At 40.5% G+C, this 12,685-nt stretch overlaps 1 protein-coding gene across 19 annotated transcripts in view; it reads left to right on the plus strand.

Moving 5' to 3' along the window:
- LOC110835956 (MAP7 domain containing protein ensconsin) overlaps nt 1-12,685 on the plus strand; it is a 220,188-nt gene that overhangs the window by 121,675 nt on the left and 85,828 nt on the right. Inside the window, exon 1 of one of the 19 annotated variants that reach the window (XM_087346381.1) lies at nt 6,156-6,255. The exons of the other annotated variants lie outside the window; for them this stretch is intronic. Coding sequence (XP_087202507.1) covers nt 6,171-6,255 — 85 coding nt within the window. The 5' untranslated portion in view covers nt 6,156-6,170. Of the gene's footprint in view, nt 1-6,155; nt 6,256-12,685 lie in introns of those variants that run through there. 19 annotated transcript variants of the gene reach the window in all.

Below are 12,685 nucleotides of genomic sequence, written 5' to 3' on the forward strand. Positions count from 1 at the left end.
TCATAATAGCTCCGTGCTCATAAAACTACTCGGGAAGGGGGGGGAAACTGTTTTGATTCAATTTGACACTGGATAATTTTATGAAAACTCGTCGAGCCAATGAGCTTATCTCATTTGGCTGTGACTGCAGGCGACATTTATCTTGGTTACCATGGTTACGATTGTTACCGGGGAAGGGAAGCCCTCCGTGCTGACGTAATCATGTATTCAGACGCCCGGTCTACGCAAGGAGTATTGAACCCAGACAACTCTGACGTCACTGGCGCTTTTCGGAAAGGTAGAAGGTCAGATTATTGCGAACTTGGCAGAACGCTTTGGGCACTGTTCCTCACTTATGTTGAGGTGGATTCACACAGAAGCTATTGAAACGACTTGTCTGAGATCGAAGAAGACCTTGTAATGTGTGGAGCCTCTGCCTTTGTCTCCACCGCGTGCTGTTTAACGATCCTCGCCATTTATTCGTAAAGTTGACATTGTTGGTTTATTTTAGGTCCTTAAACTCGTAAAAGGACAACCTGTCTAAGTAATGTTGAACGAGTAAGTTTTACTTCCAGAAAAAAAAATACGCATCACCCATACAAATCTGAAGAACCGAATTGCATCTTTAAATAGACCCAGTAGCATGCCGAGATGTGGACGTTAAAGAAGTTGGTGTATAGATCTATACAGCCACGGTTGTCTAGCGGTTAGAACGCTGGCCTTGTAATCCTGGGGTCTCGGGTTCGATTCCCGGCGGTGCCCGAATTTATAACTTGTGTTGGGCAAGGACGTGGTCTAGGCAACACGGAGTTTTCCTCCGGGGGCTTCCCCGGTTTCTCCGTGGCATCCCAACAATTACTCCATTCACACACTGAAGAAGGCAACGACAAACCACTTCTGGATCATCTGCCAAGAACGTATATGAACGGGTCCCAGTCCGAGAAAAGGGTGGAAGGATCCTGTTCATATGGACCTGTCCTCAGACAGAACACTAAATAAATATAAATATAGATCTGCGTTACCACATGATCCTACCTGTAAAGGGTTGGTAATTACAAGTTATTTTAACTTACTTTCCTAATTTTAATTCAGCACAGTCGGAATTTGTGCCAGTGGAAATTGTGCGCAGTAGTTGAATTTACTTACAGCTGTTTCTAGGGACTTCCTGTCCATTGTGCAGTATTTGTAGGGAAGGAGGGGCCACGTAGGTGTATTATACATGCACAGTAGTTTACTAGTACATCTTTTAATGGGACCTACTTTTATTTCTTAAAATAAATTTGCGATTATAAAATATTTTTTGGAGTTAAGTATTGTTGAATTTGGTAAGAATGATGAGATAAATTACAGTGGTAAAGGTGACAATCTCTGACAGCGTGACAGATTTTGTGCTAATTAATAATCATTTCAGTAGCACAGAGTCGTTGAGATCGATTTTCGAGATAGGCAGGCAGTCGTGACTTGTAGGATTTCAGGTATTCCGCCAAGGTAAGTGACAACATCCCAGAAGACAACGATCTTTAATCTTGGGACGCTTAATGGATTACGTAAAACTGACTGGTAGATTGCAACAGCCATGTCTTCGATCCCCGTTTAAGATAAACAGGTTCTTAACAGTTAAGAAGCCGCTTTTGGATACCGATCATTTGAAGATCCGGTCTCTGTACTTTGTAATTCGTATGTGCTTCAACTAAACACGTGTAATATGGCGTCGTATCTTAAGTAGGATAATAGAGTGAGGTGTGGTATCGGTTGACGGCGGCCGAGTAATGTCTACAACCTAGCGAACGAATTAGCTCGTATTGCGACCCAACTCGCCTTGCCAGCGGACAGGTTGTGTGACGTCCTTGCCGGCTACCTTGATGGGTCGTGAGAAGGTGAACAAGATCGCGTGGCCGGCGAGGAAAAGAGGAGGAAGGAACCCAGCGGAGGCTCGTTTTTAGGACTTCAGACGAAGCCCCAACAATTGCTTGTGGCTTCGCTCATGAACGTACAGCTTGACGTAAGAGGATTTGAGGTGAGTCCGAAGATGGATGTCTTCTGGGTTGTTGCGCTGTGTAGTCTGGTCGATGTTTACCAACGTTTCAGAGGTAATACTGCCTCCGTCATCAGAGTATGAAGATTTCTGTCTTCTGGGTTGTTTCGCTGTGTAGTCTGGTAGATGTTAACCAACATTTCAGAGGTAATACTGCCTCCGTCATCAGAGTATGAAGATTTCTGTCTTCTGGGTTGTTTCGCTGTGTAGTCTGGTAGATGTTAACCAACATTTCAGAGGTCATACTGCCTCCGTCATCAGAGTATGAAGATTTCTGTCTTCTGGGTTGTTTCGCTGTGTAGTCTGGTAGATGTTGACCAACGTTTCAGAGGTCATACTGCCTCCGTCATCAGAGTATGAAGATTTCTGTCTTCTGGGTTGTTTCGCTGTGTAGTCTGGTCGATGTTGACCAACGTTTCAGAGGTCATACTGCCTCCGTCATCAGAGTATGAAGATTTCTGTCTTCTGGGTTGTTTCGCTGTGTAGTCTGGTAGATGTTAACCAACATTTCAGAGGTCATACTGCCTCCGTCATCAGAGTATGAAGATTTCTGTCTTCTGGGTTGTTTCGCTGTGTAGTCTGGTCGATGTTGACCAACGTTTCAGAGGTCATACTGCCTCCGTCATCAGAGTATGAAGATTTCTGTCTTCTGGGTTGTTTCGCTGTGTAGTCTGGTAGATGTTAACCAACATTTCAGAGGTCATACTGCCTCCGTCATCAGAGTATGAAGATTTCTGTCTTCTGGGTTGTTTCGCTGTGTAGTCTGGTAGATGTTGACCAACGTTTCAGAGGTCATACTGCCTCCGTCATCAGAGTATGAAGATTTCTGTCTTCTGGGTTGTTTCGCTGTGTAGTCTGGTCGATGTTGACCAACGTTTCAGAGGTCATACTGCCTCCGTCATGAGAGTATGAAGATTTCTGTCTTCTGAGTTGTTGCGCCGTGTAGTCTGGTAGAAGTATACCGACGTTTCAGAGGTCCTTGCTGTCTCGATCATTAGGGTGATGGTCGCTTTGAGCTTTACTTTTTTATCGTAATTCATTGCATTGTATGCGTTTCGTTAAGTTCATTGTTACTTTAGTAGTTCTGACGCAGATATGTGAAATAAATCTTCAAGGAGCTTATTACATATCTCCACTTTTATATTGGTTATTTAATGACGCTGAGATCGTATGATTATTTATACGTGTATACCTCGGCGTTACGAGCCACGGTGGTCTAGCGGTTAGAACGCTGGCCTTGTAATCCTGGGGTCTCGGGTTCGATTCCCGGCGGTGCCCGAATTTATAACTTGTGTTGGGCAAGGCCGTGGTCTAGGCAATACGGAGTTTTCCTCCGGGGGCTTCCCCGGTTTCTCCGTGGCATCCCAACAATTACTCCATTCACACACAGAAGAAGGCAATGGCAAACCACTTCTGGATCATCTGCCAAGAACGTATATGAACAGGTCCCAGTCCGAGAAAAGGATGGAAGGATCCTGTTCATATGGACCTGTCGTCAGACAGAACACTAATAATAATAAAAACCTCGGCGTTCTACGTCAACATTTTTGCCGTCAAGTGTAATTTCAAGCGCTGCTGGTTGCATAATCCAGATGTGAGGAAGAACGGTACACTCTGTGAGACAAGTTGAACGTATCAACAACAGGCTTTAAGTGAGAATCTGCAATTGATATAACATGCAGAATTACAGTGCATACGTCGCTGAAACGTTTTCTTTGTCCATTCATGAAAGATGGTTTGTGTCATCAGCATCTAGAAATGACGATTCACTGATTTTGGTTCAGTTAATTTTATTTTAAGACGACATCATTAGTTTTTGCAGTATGCTGGTAATGCACCCAGGAAAGACTGTTGCATAAATTGACAACTCTGAAAAGGAAATTACTCACACCGGGGACATCTTTCTTTCTGCATATAAAATTTACTTCATCGCGTAGCGGCCGAATGTCGCTGAATTGGCAGGAATTATGGTTCTTTGGACGCTTTGTAATGCAGTGCGTGCGCTGTAAACAATAAAATATTTATTTATTTTACGACTCACTTATCATGTTGGCTCAAAGGTTTAACTCGTGTTCGATAGGTACCCGGTTTTAACCTCGGCTGGGATTCAGACTTATCTGACGGGTTTGTGGTTTTCTGCAGGCCCTCGAGGTGGTTGCCACTATAGTACCATGAAGTAGACGGCTAACTCTTGCACTAAATTCAGTTCCTCCAAGCGCGGACGTCCTGTAATTACTCAACGCAAAGTAACTTTTACATTTGATACAGAATCTGCCAATCTACTATCCCAACAGCCTTCGATTCTGAGACTCTTAATTAAGCTTGTTTATTTTCATGCCTATTATCTGCAGGTAGAAGTTGAAACAAGTCTATATAGGCATACCTCGTTTTATTGCGATTCGCAGATATTGCGTTCTTTACAAATTGAATGTTTGTGGCAACCCTGCGCCATTTTTCCAACATCATGTGCTCACTTCGTGTCTCTGTCACATTTTGGTAATTCTCGCATTGTTTTTTAAACATAATGCTATTGCACGCTTAATAAACTACAGTATGGAGTAAACATTGCTGTGGTCTGGAACCGAACCCGCAATATCTCCGAGGTATGCCTGTACTTAAACTTGCACCGGTATCTGTGGCTTACGTGTCGTCGGTGAGCGAACTGGGGGTTTCGCAAAATAAACGACGAATGATAAACGCTACACTGCGACGTGCGGTTGTCGAAGCTATTATTTTTGTAATATTATTTTGTTGCCATAAATTTAGCACACCTCAGCGGTATCGTGCGGTAGCACGCAGTCTTTGCTTTTCGCCGTGAATTATTGGATTGTAAGTTAGGATGAGGCAGCCTTTCAAGGTATTCTGTTGACTGTGGAGTTCTGTAACTCGATTCTGACTTGCAAGTGATTTGATGCGTCTAGGTCAGTGTTTGTCTACTTTATTTTCAACATTCTTTGGAGTTCACAGTAGGGTCTGTACATTTTAAGTACCTTATCTGGAAATTTGAGTTATGCCATGTAGTCAAGAAGCTGTTAGATATTTAGACGATTGGATCCTTTATTCCTGTTTGTCTGCTACATTAGTTTACAGGTATCCATATAAATGTAGATTCCTGTCTTCTGGGTTGTTGCGTTGTGTAGTCTGGTTGATGTTAGCCGACGGTTCAGAGGTCATACTGCCTCCGTCATCATGGCGATGAACATTCATCGTCCTGATGACGGAGGCAATATGACCTCTGAAACGTTGGTAAACATCGACCAGACTACACAGCGCAACAACCCAGAAGACAGAAATCTTCATACTCACCGATGTGAAAACCTCAAATCTTACGTATAAATGTAACTTACCAAACTCTTTCTGCTCTTAAATGCAACCACATTACAAAATTACGTGAATTATAAGTTTTATTTACACTTTTAACCTCTTCTACGTCATGATTTTTCGTAGATTTAATCTTGATGATCAGACAACATATGTAGGCCTGTGTTGTTACTAACATGTATTGATTAATGCAGATAATTGCAAATGATACAAACACTGGTTTTATCATTACTAAGGGCGCATAGCGAGTATTCCTTGCAGAAAATATTGTCAAAACCGGAAGCTAGGGTGTTGCAGCGTTGTTTTGTATTATTCAAGTTAAATTTTGAAATAAATATGTGTAACAGTGTAAGGGCGGTCAGCTTTATAGTCATGTAGGACAGAAGAAATTGAAGTAACTAAATCTTCCACAATAGGTTCATTCAAACCAACTGTTAATATACTGCGTTATGCTCTGGATTTTAATAAGTGACTGTCATTGTAGCAAGTTTGCTGTGTGGCAATTAGGCCTACATGAATGGATGAATTAGAATCTGACATTTAAATAGTGCCACCAATGCATAAAGATGGCACACATACTGACAAATGTGAAAGTCTTCAAGTCATTTCGAAGCGTGGTGATTGTGTTTCTTATGGAAGTGAAGACTCCGAATTATAAGACCCTATTTTGAAAACCTAGGGGCCACTTTGGAAGTTACATTTGGATGTTTAAGCTACCCCAAACGAAACTTTCAGTTCCCGGATAAATAGAATAACAGTTTTGGAGTTTTCTTCACTTGCAGGTGTTGAATATGTTGGATGATCGTGGTTCCTGCATCTTCGTGGTAGAAGAACCATGACGCACATACCTACCATGAAAACAGAGGAATTATATCGCTCCGAAACGTCAGTAACCACGTGCACCGTGTTGTCCTTCAAGTGTAAGTAGTTAAACGGTGTTTCGGATGAACATGGTATCTACAATTTCAGGGTGGAGTTTTTCTGAATTCCATTTCTGACCTGAATTTAGGGCAAATATATTCTTTCGAAATTTCGGTCACAACCCATAAGACCAAAAATTTGAAATGTCGCCTCAAAGCGCTTCGGACCTTGCATTTGAAAAATTTATTGAGATAAGACGGAAGCACATGGAGAGTGTGCGTTCCATGGTCTTAGTCCCTTTCCGTTTCCACATCTTCTCTCTCTCCCGAAAGAATACTTGAAAACGATCTTCGTTTGAACATAATCGCAGTGGTTTGCCGTTTGAATCTCTGCCTTACATGTATGTGTACCCGCAACACACATGTGGCAAAGAAGTTGCCTAGTGTTCACGGCGTTGTGTGTTGGCCGTTTGATTCTGCACGTGAACAGAGCCTCAGTTGCTAATTCGCTCCTTTCATAACTTTTGCTTTTTGTTTCTTGTTTCTTTGCTGCACGGTCAAAACGATACCATTCATGCACTGCTTTGAAAGGACGTGCGATAAGTCATGAATGCGACCAGATTAATTGAAGTTATGAATAAACACATGGTTTTGAGTGCATAATCTTATCGTGTGGTTCAAATGGGGAAATAAGCGCATATATTTTGTGATTTTCTTGTGATTTCTTTTTTGCCACAAACATTAGCCGAGAGTTGCGTCACATGTGGAATGGCGTTTCTTTGCCCCAAACAGTCTGGAAGCAGTATTTCCATTTACTAGGTGCTGTATGGAGGCGTTTCTTTACTGGCGAAGTACTTCTAATGCCCATTTATTTCCGGATCAGTTCTTCGCATCCCGCTTCGTTCTTGTTTCTCTCTTGCGTTTCCCCTACCCTCGGACTGCAGTGGTCGCAGAATAACTTCGAGCTTCACCTACGTCACTAAAAGAGGAGAAGGGAAGGGGAAACAAGGGGCGAAGAGTCTGTCTCTGAACATGTATAGTGTAACTGAAAACATTTTTTCCTTTTTAATTTCGACACAGTTCCGTGACATTTTCATACACCGGCCTTTACACTGCCTCAAAGGAACTTATTTAAATCTAGCTGTGCAGGTATACGTTTTAACTCGCACACGCTACTTCTACAGGATGGGCGTAATTATTTAACATTCTGTAGGAAACAAGGAAGAATTCTCCTATGTGCTATCGCTTCGCGGCCTTACCTTATCTTCCACGTGTGTATTTATGACGGTCGTCCATGATGGGAGTTCTTCAGCTAACACTGTACTTTGGTGTTGCATGCCTTTCGATACTGCGGCCTCCAAAGATCGTAAGGTGGCCGAAATATCCTGTTGCTGCCTGTTTCATGATTACTATTATTGTGGGCGGGGGTGGGGGGGGTGGGGGTGGGGTGGATTATGTCTCTGTGGAACAGAGGCCCCTGACGGGCCGAATTCTAGCCCCCAGATGATGTATGAAGGTATATTTAACAGCGGGAAATAAAGTCTTGGTTACTTAAACTGTGAATACACTTTTAATTGAGGCGTAATGATCTTTTTCTGAATTTTCAAAGCTAGTTTAATTTGTAGTTGCAATAAATTATGAGGAACGTTCCAACGTTATACTTTTCCAAGAGCGCTTTTAAGATTGCATAATTTTAATCTTGAATACAGAAAAGACGTAACATATCAAGAAAAAATACGTAACTTTTTTAATGCAAGAAATTTGCACTATATTTGGACAGTAATATTCTGTGGTAATTGAAATTACTTGTTACTATTGTGATGTTTATGTTGTTCCTTGTAACGTTTATATATTACTGGTTTCAAGTTACATGAGTTATGAAGTATTATTTTGATTTGCAGCGTTGTATGTTAAAAAAGCTCAGATTCACAGGAAATTGATGGGCACGTTTGACATAGTCATCAACATCTTCCGATGCTTTGCCATGTTGAAAAAGTTATTTAATGAAATAATAATCGATTCCGTATTAAAAAGTTTCACGGTTCTGCAGCCAACATTTATTTTGTTAGGTTGCATAATAACTAATTTCTAGTATCCTCTTCGCCAAAACGTAAACGCAAATTGTTCGTGCCCGATTAAACTGAGTGTCGAGAATCTGATGCTGACTTAAGTTCGCCTGAACGTCTGCTCAGCTTAGTAATTGACATTAAGTGTAATCACCTGTTGATTAGCGAGATTTTGACCACAAATGGGACATTCACCTTTAAACGGAACTTCTTAGTTTTAAGGGAAATTGACCAAATGCGTACGGCACGTAGAGAAAATGAGGGAGATGCTTAGATCTTAAAGCCGCACCAACTAAACTCCCGTTTTAAAATGTAGGAACTTAAACACAAGGAGGTAAGTTTCTGACAGGAATCAGATTGCTGGTTTTAGATTAGAAATTGGATTTGACGGAGTTGTTGATAATCTGTCGTGACTTGTGGGATAATGGATGGTCCATAAAATTTCTCTCAGACTCTGTACATGCCGTAACGAACACGCCTGAGAGCGGTCGCTGTCTCTGCTCGTCAGAGAGGCAGGATGTCAATAAAAATTCCTTCGACGCTCCACGACGTCATAAATTTTCAGAGGATGTAAATTGCTTCAGAACTTACCGTCCTTCGTACCTTGTCCATTCGAGTTTTTAGCGTATCGAAGTATCGAAGTGTCGAAAGTCGAAGTGTCAGAGATCAACACGTGAACTTTGTCTTTGCTTCGGTGTAGCAACGAATGGCGTGCCGTTGGGCCATGTTTATGACTGTCCATTAGACTGCGACATTAACAGTATTTGACGAGATTTAAGGTCCTCACGGCGGTGAGCATGATCGCCTTTTTCTGGTTGTCTTGAGGAATGACACATCGCCCTGATGATGGAGGCAGGAAGGGCCTCTGAACTTATACCAGACTACACGGCGGAACAACCCAGAAGACAGCCATCTCGAGCTTTTGTCTTAGTTTTGTACACGTGAAACAAATCCGCAGTCCTTACTTTAGCGACAGTTCTTGTGTCACCGCATTGGAGAAGGCATGAAGGGAATATACAAAAGAATTTAAGTTCAAGGTCATATGTAGTACTTCGTAGCGTTCTAAGTCTTAAGACATGTTTTAAGCCGCTCCCCAACCTTCACACTCGGTTATCGCCTTTTATCGGTTTCCCCGAATGTTGATCCAGTACATTCGTAGCTATTTTCCAAACGTCGAACCTTTTTCGGCAAGAAGGAAACATGCTACATCTCCAGTTTTCTGCAGTTTTTAGAGATTGTTTCTTTCTTTTTAAATAGTCCATGCTTAATTTTGTGCATTACATTTTCTTCAACTTATTACTCGACACGTTATAATAATTTCCGCTGTGTTCCTGTCAACTTAAAGCAGTAAACTAAACTGTTACGGGGCTGCTACTGCTGGTGCATTTATGTAGTCTCTGATAATTATGATGATATTTCAGTATCAACTGACGATTAACAACAGCAGAAATGAAGCTTGGAGCTCTTGAGGGAAGGGAAACATGCTGAACGAATTTCGGTCTCCGATTTACAAAAAATGTTTTCGCCTTACAGCTTACGTTTATTCGTGTGGTCTACGTAGGCCTATTGTACGTATTCTATGTCTAAAAGAATAATGTTTATACGAATAATAATAATAATTAAATTCATTTATTAAAATGTTTTCCAACAGCGAGGAGCCAATGACAGGCAACCACATATACAAAACAAACAAAACTAAGTATATAAATGGATATACAATCAGACATTCCAGTATTGAGCATAATAGCCAATTACAGGCAAACACAGAAATAATATACATAGTTAAAATTATAACAATCACCAGACCCTTTCCTGTACAGAGAAAGTGTCTTCAAGGGAGACACTGACTTTGCTGAACATGTCAGAAAATCTGCATACATCATTTGCAGTAGTCTCATCCCTCTCTGCTCACACTAAAAGTAGAAAAATCTCTTTATTTGCCTTGAGGGCACACGAATACCAACAGTGTCCATGATTGAATGATAATTTATTTTATTCTTAAAAGCATTGATATGAAATAAGGCATCGAGATGCCCTCGTCTAAAACAAAGCGTTTTAAAATTTAAGCAATTTAAAATCAGCTCGTACTTACGAGTAATATCAAACAGAAAGAGTCGATAATGGCACAGATTGGCAAATTTTCTTCGAATACTTTCTAATTTATTAGAATCAGTCAGTAAAATTATTCCATACCACCGAAGCATATAATAATAACAATAAAATACAGATTATAAATATTTACCGCAGTCAACACATTAACCTTGTTGTATTTTTCTCAGTTCAGTGGTTTGTCAGACCTTTCCGTTCTTTTAGCCGCTTTGGTTGTGTTACAGAGTAAACTTTAACCCCACGCAACTTCAGAATCCCTACTTGATATCATTAAATGGTGTTTGTGAAACTTTTTGTAAACGGCGTAGACGAAATATGAGTTTTGGCGTTATCGGCCAGTTGTACCAAAGTAATTTTGCCTGTTCTCACGTGTGGTTTTGTCCCCCTTCAAGGGAAGAAAACAGGTTGAGAACCTTTAAAAAGGTTGCTGAGAAGACAATTTATGCCTAGGGCTGAGTTACTATCATATTCACGGGAAGAAGTCTGTTAGCTATCGGCTAGTTAGTATAGTACCATATAAGACTCAAAAATTCTTGGATCACCAGTTAATGATTTTGATGGGTTTGTAATAATAATAGCCCTTTTTCGTGTTATTTATATGACGAGATTTCTTGAATAATTTTGTTTGCCACTTTCCATTCTGTAGCCGTTATTCTTTATATTCACGTGTGTATGCTTCGAGTAGAGTCGAACTCTCATTATGTGAGATATTTGAGATTTTGTGATTTAGGAATTTATGTAGTTCAGTTAACGGAGCATTAGCATATGTATATATATATATATATATATATATATATATATATATATATGTGTGTGTGTGTGTGTGTGTGTGTGTGTGTTGTAGATGTTACGCAAATTCAGTAAAACTTGATGAACAATTTATGATTGATGTTAAAGTAATTGTTAAGATATATTGAAGTGTTCACATATTCTGGAGGTCACCAACAGCCATTCACGCACTGGCCATAATATATGAGCGAAATATGCACGTGATAAATGACATCTGTCATTGGTTAGATTTTAATTGACATCGGAGAATTCGGGTTTATGTTTGACACAGTTTTGGCAACATTTCCTGAGTGAATTAGAAACATTAAAATGTGCACCTGCAGCTTGTTGGTTTGCTTTTACGCTCATCTCAATTTATAACACTTTTTAAAATACGGCTGTCATAAATTCATAAATTAATTAAGTAGAGTGAAACTGGCGTGGCGTACGATGGACCTCAGTCAACTAACTATACAAATTTGATAAAAAAATTGTACACAACTCTTTGTTTGTTTGTTACGAAAACCCAAGTCTTGCAGAATACGTCTGTTGGGCATAAATTGTACATATATTTTGTCTCTAAGCCTGCCTGTTTGCTCGAAACATTTTTTATTCCTGTAAATATTTTGCGAGTTAAGATTGTGATGCAGAGAAGCGTATGGATGTCTTCACGTAACGTGCCCGTTTTTGTCGATTTTAACCAAAATCGAAATGTGCCCACACGTTATCAACAGTATCAGATTTCAATAAAATCCGATTTATTACATGCGAATAGATAGACAGACACTGTAAAGGTAATAGGCGCGTTTTTCATGAATTTCTGCTGCGAATGTTCCTAAAAACACTGTGGTCAAAGATAACTGTGTGGCCATTAGGCTATGTTCGTCTGTGCTTGCAAATTATAATTACAAAGTCGGTCGTATCAGTTCGATTTATTGAGCTCCTGGAAGCTTTGGAACAAGTACAGTGAGACTTTTATTAACCATGAAGCTTTTGGGGGAGGCGTAAAATATTTTGATTTCAAACGTTTACTAGAATAGTAAAGGGCTTCGCACATTTTCTGTGCAGGCAACAAGAAACAAGAAGCAGTTAGGTGTGTGTCGACCATGTATGGCTGTGACCTTTACATTAACGCTCCTCGATGGTTAGTAGGACACGTTCTGCTTTGCCTTCTTTGAACGAGGCATCGTTGCGAACTCCTTTCACTTTCAGCAGACCTGACATCGATTTCTGTGTTTAGAGCATGGATGTCTGAGGTTTATCATAATAATGCCATTGGTTAGTTGTTTAACGATATCTCTCATTGCTGGAGTTTGTATCATCGGATGAGTCGAAAGGATTATGCTGTACAGTGAACTTGGGGTGAGATCATCGCCCTGATGATCTAGGCAGCTTGTACCAGACTACAACCCAGAAGACAGCCAGCCGTCTTCTTTTATGAATTATTCCAAATACTACACTTAGTTTGACCAACTTTTGGATCCATGGAGTATGCATCAAAAATAAATACTTTGTGTTCTAATCTGTAATCTTTTAACCTTGCGTAC

The sequence above is a fragment of the Zootermopsis nevadensis genome, unplaced genomic scaffold, assembly GCF_977971745.1.
Source record: "Zootermopsis nevadensis isolate Lab colony 2312 unplaced genomic scaffold, Znev_1.0 Znev_ptg000010l, whole genome shotgun sequence".
Taxonomy (NCBI): domain Eukaryota; kingdom Metazoa; phylum Arthropoda; class Insecta; order Blattodea; family Termopsidae; genus Zootermopsis; species Zootermopsis nevadensis.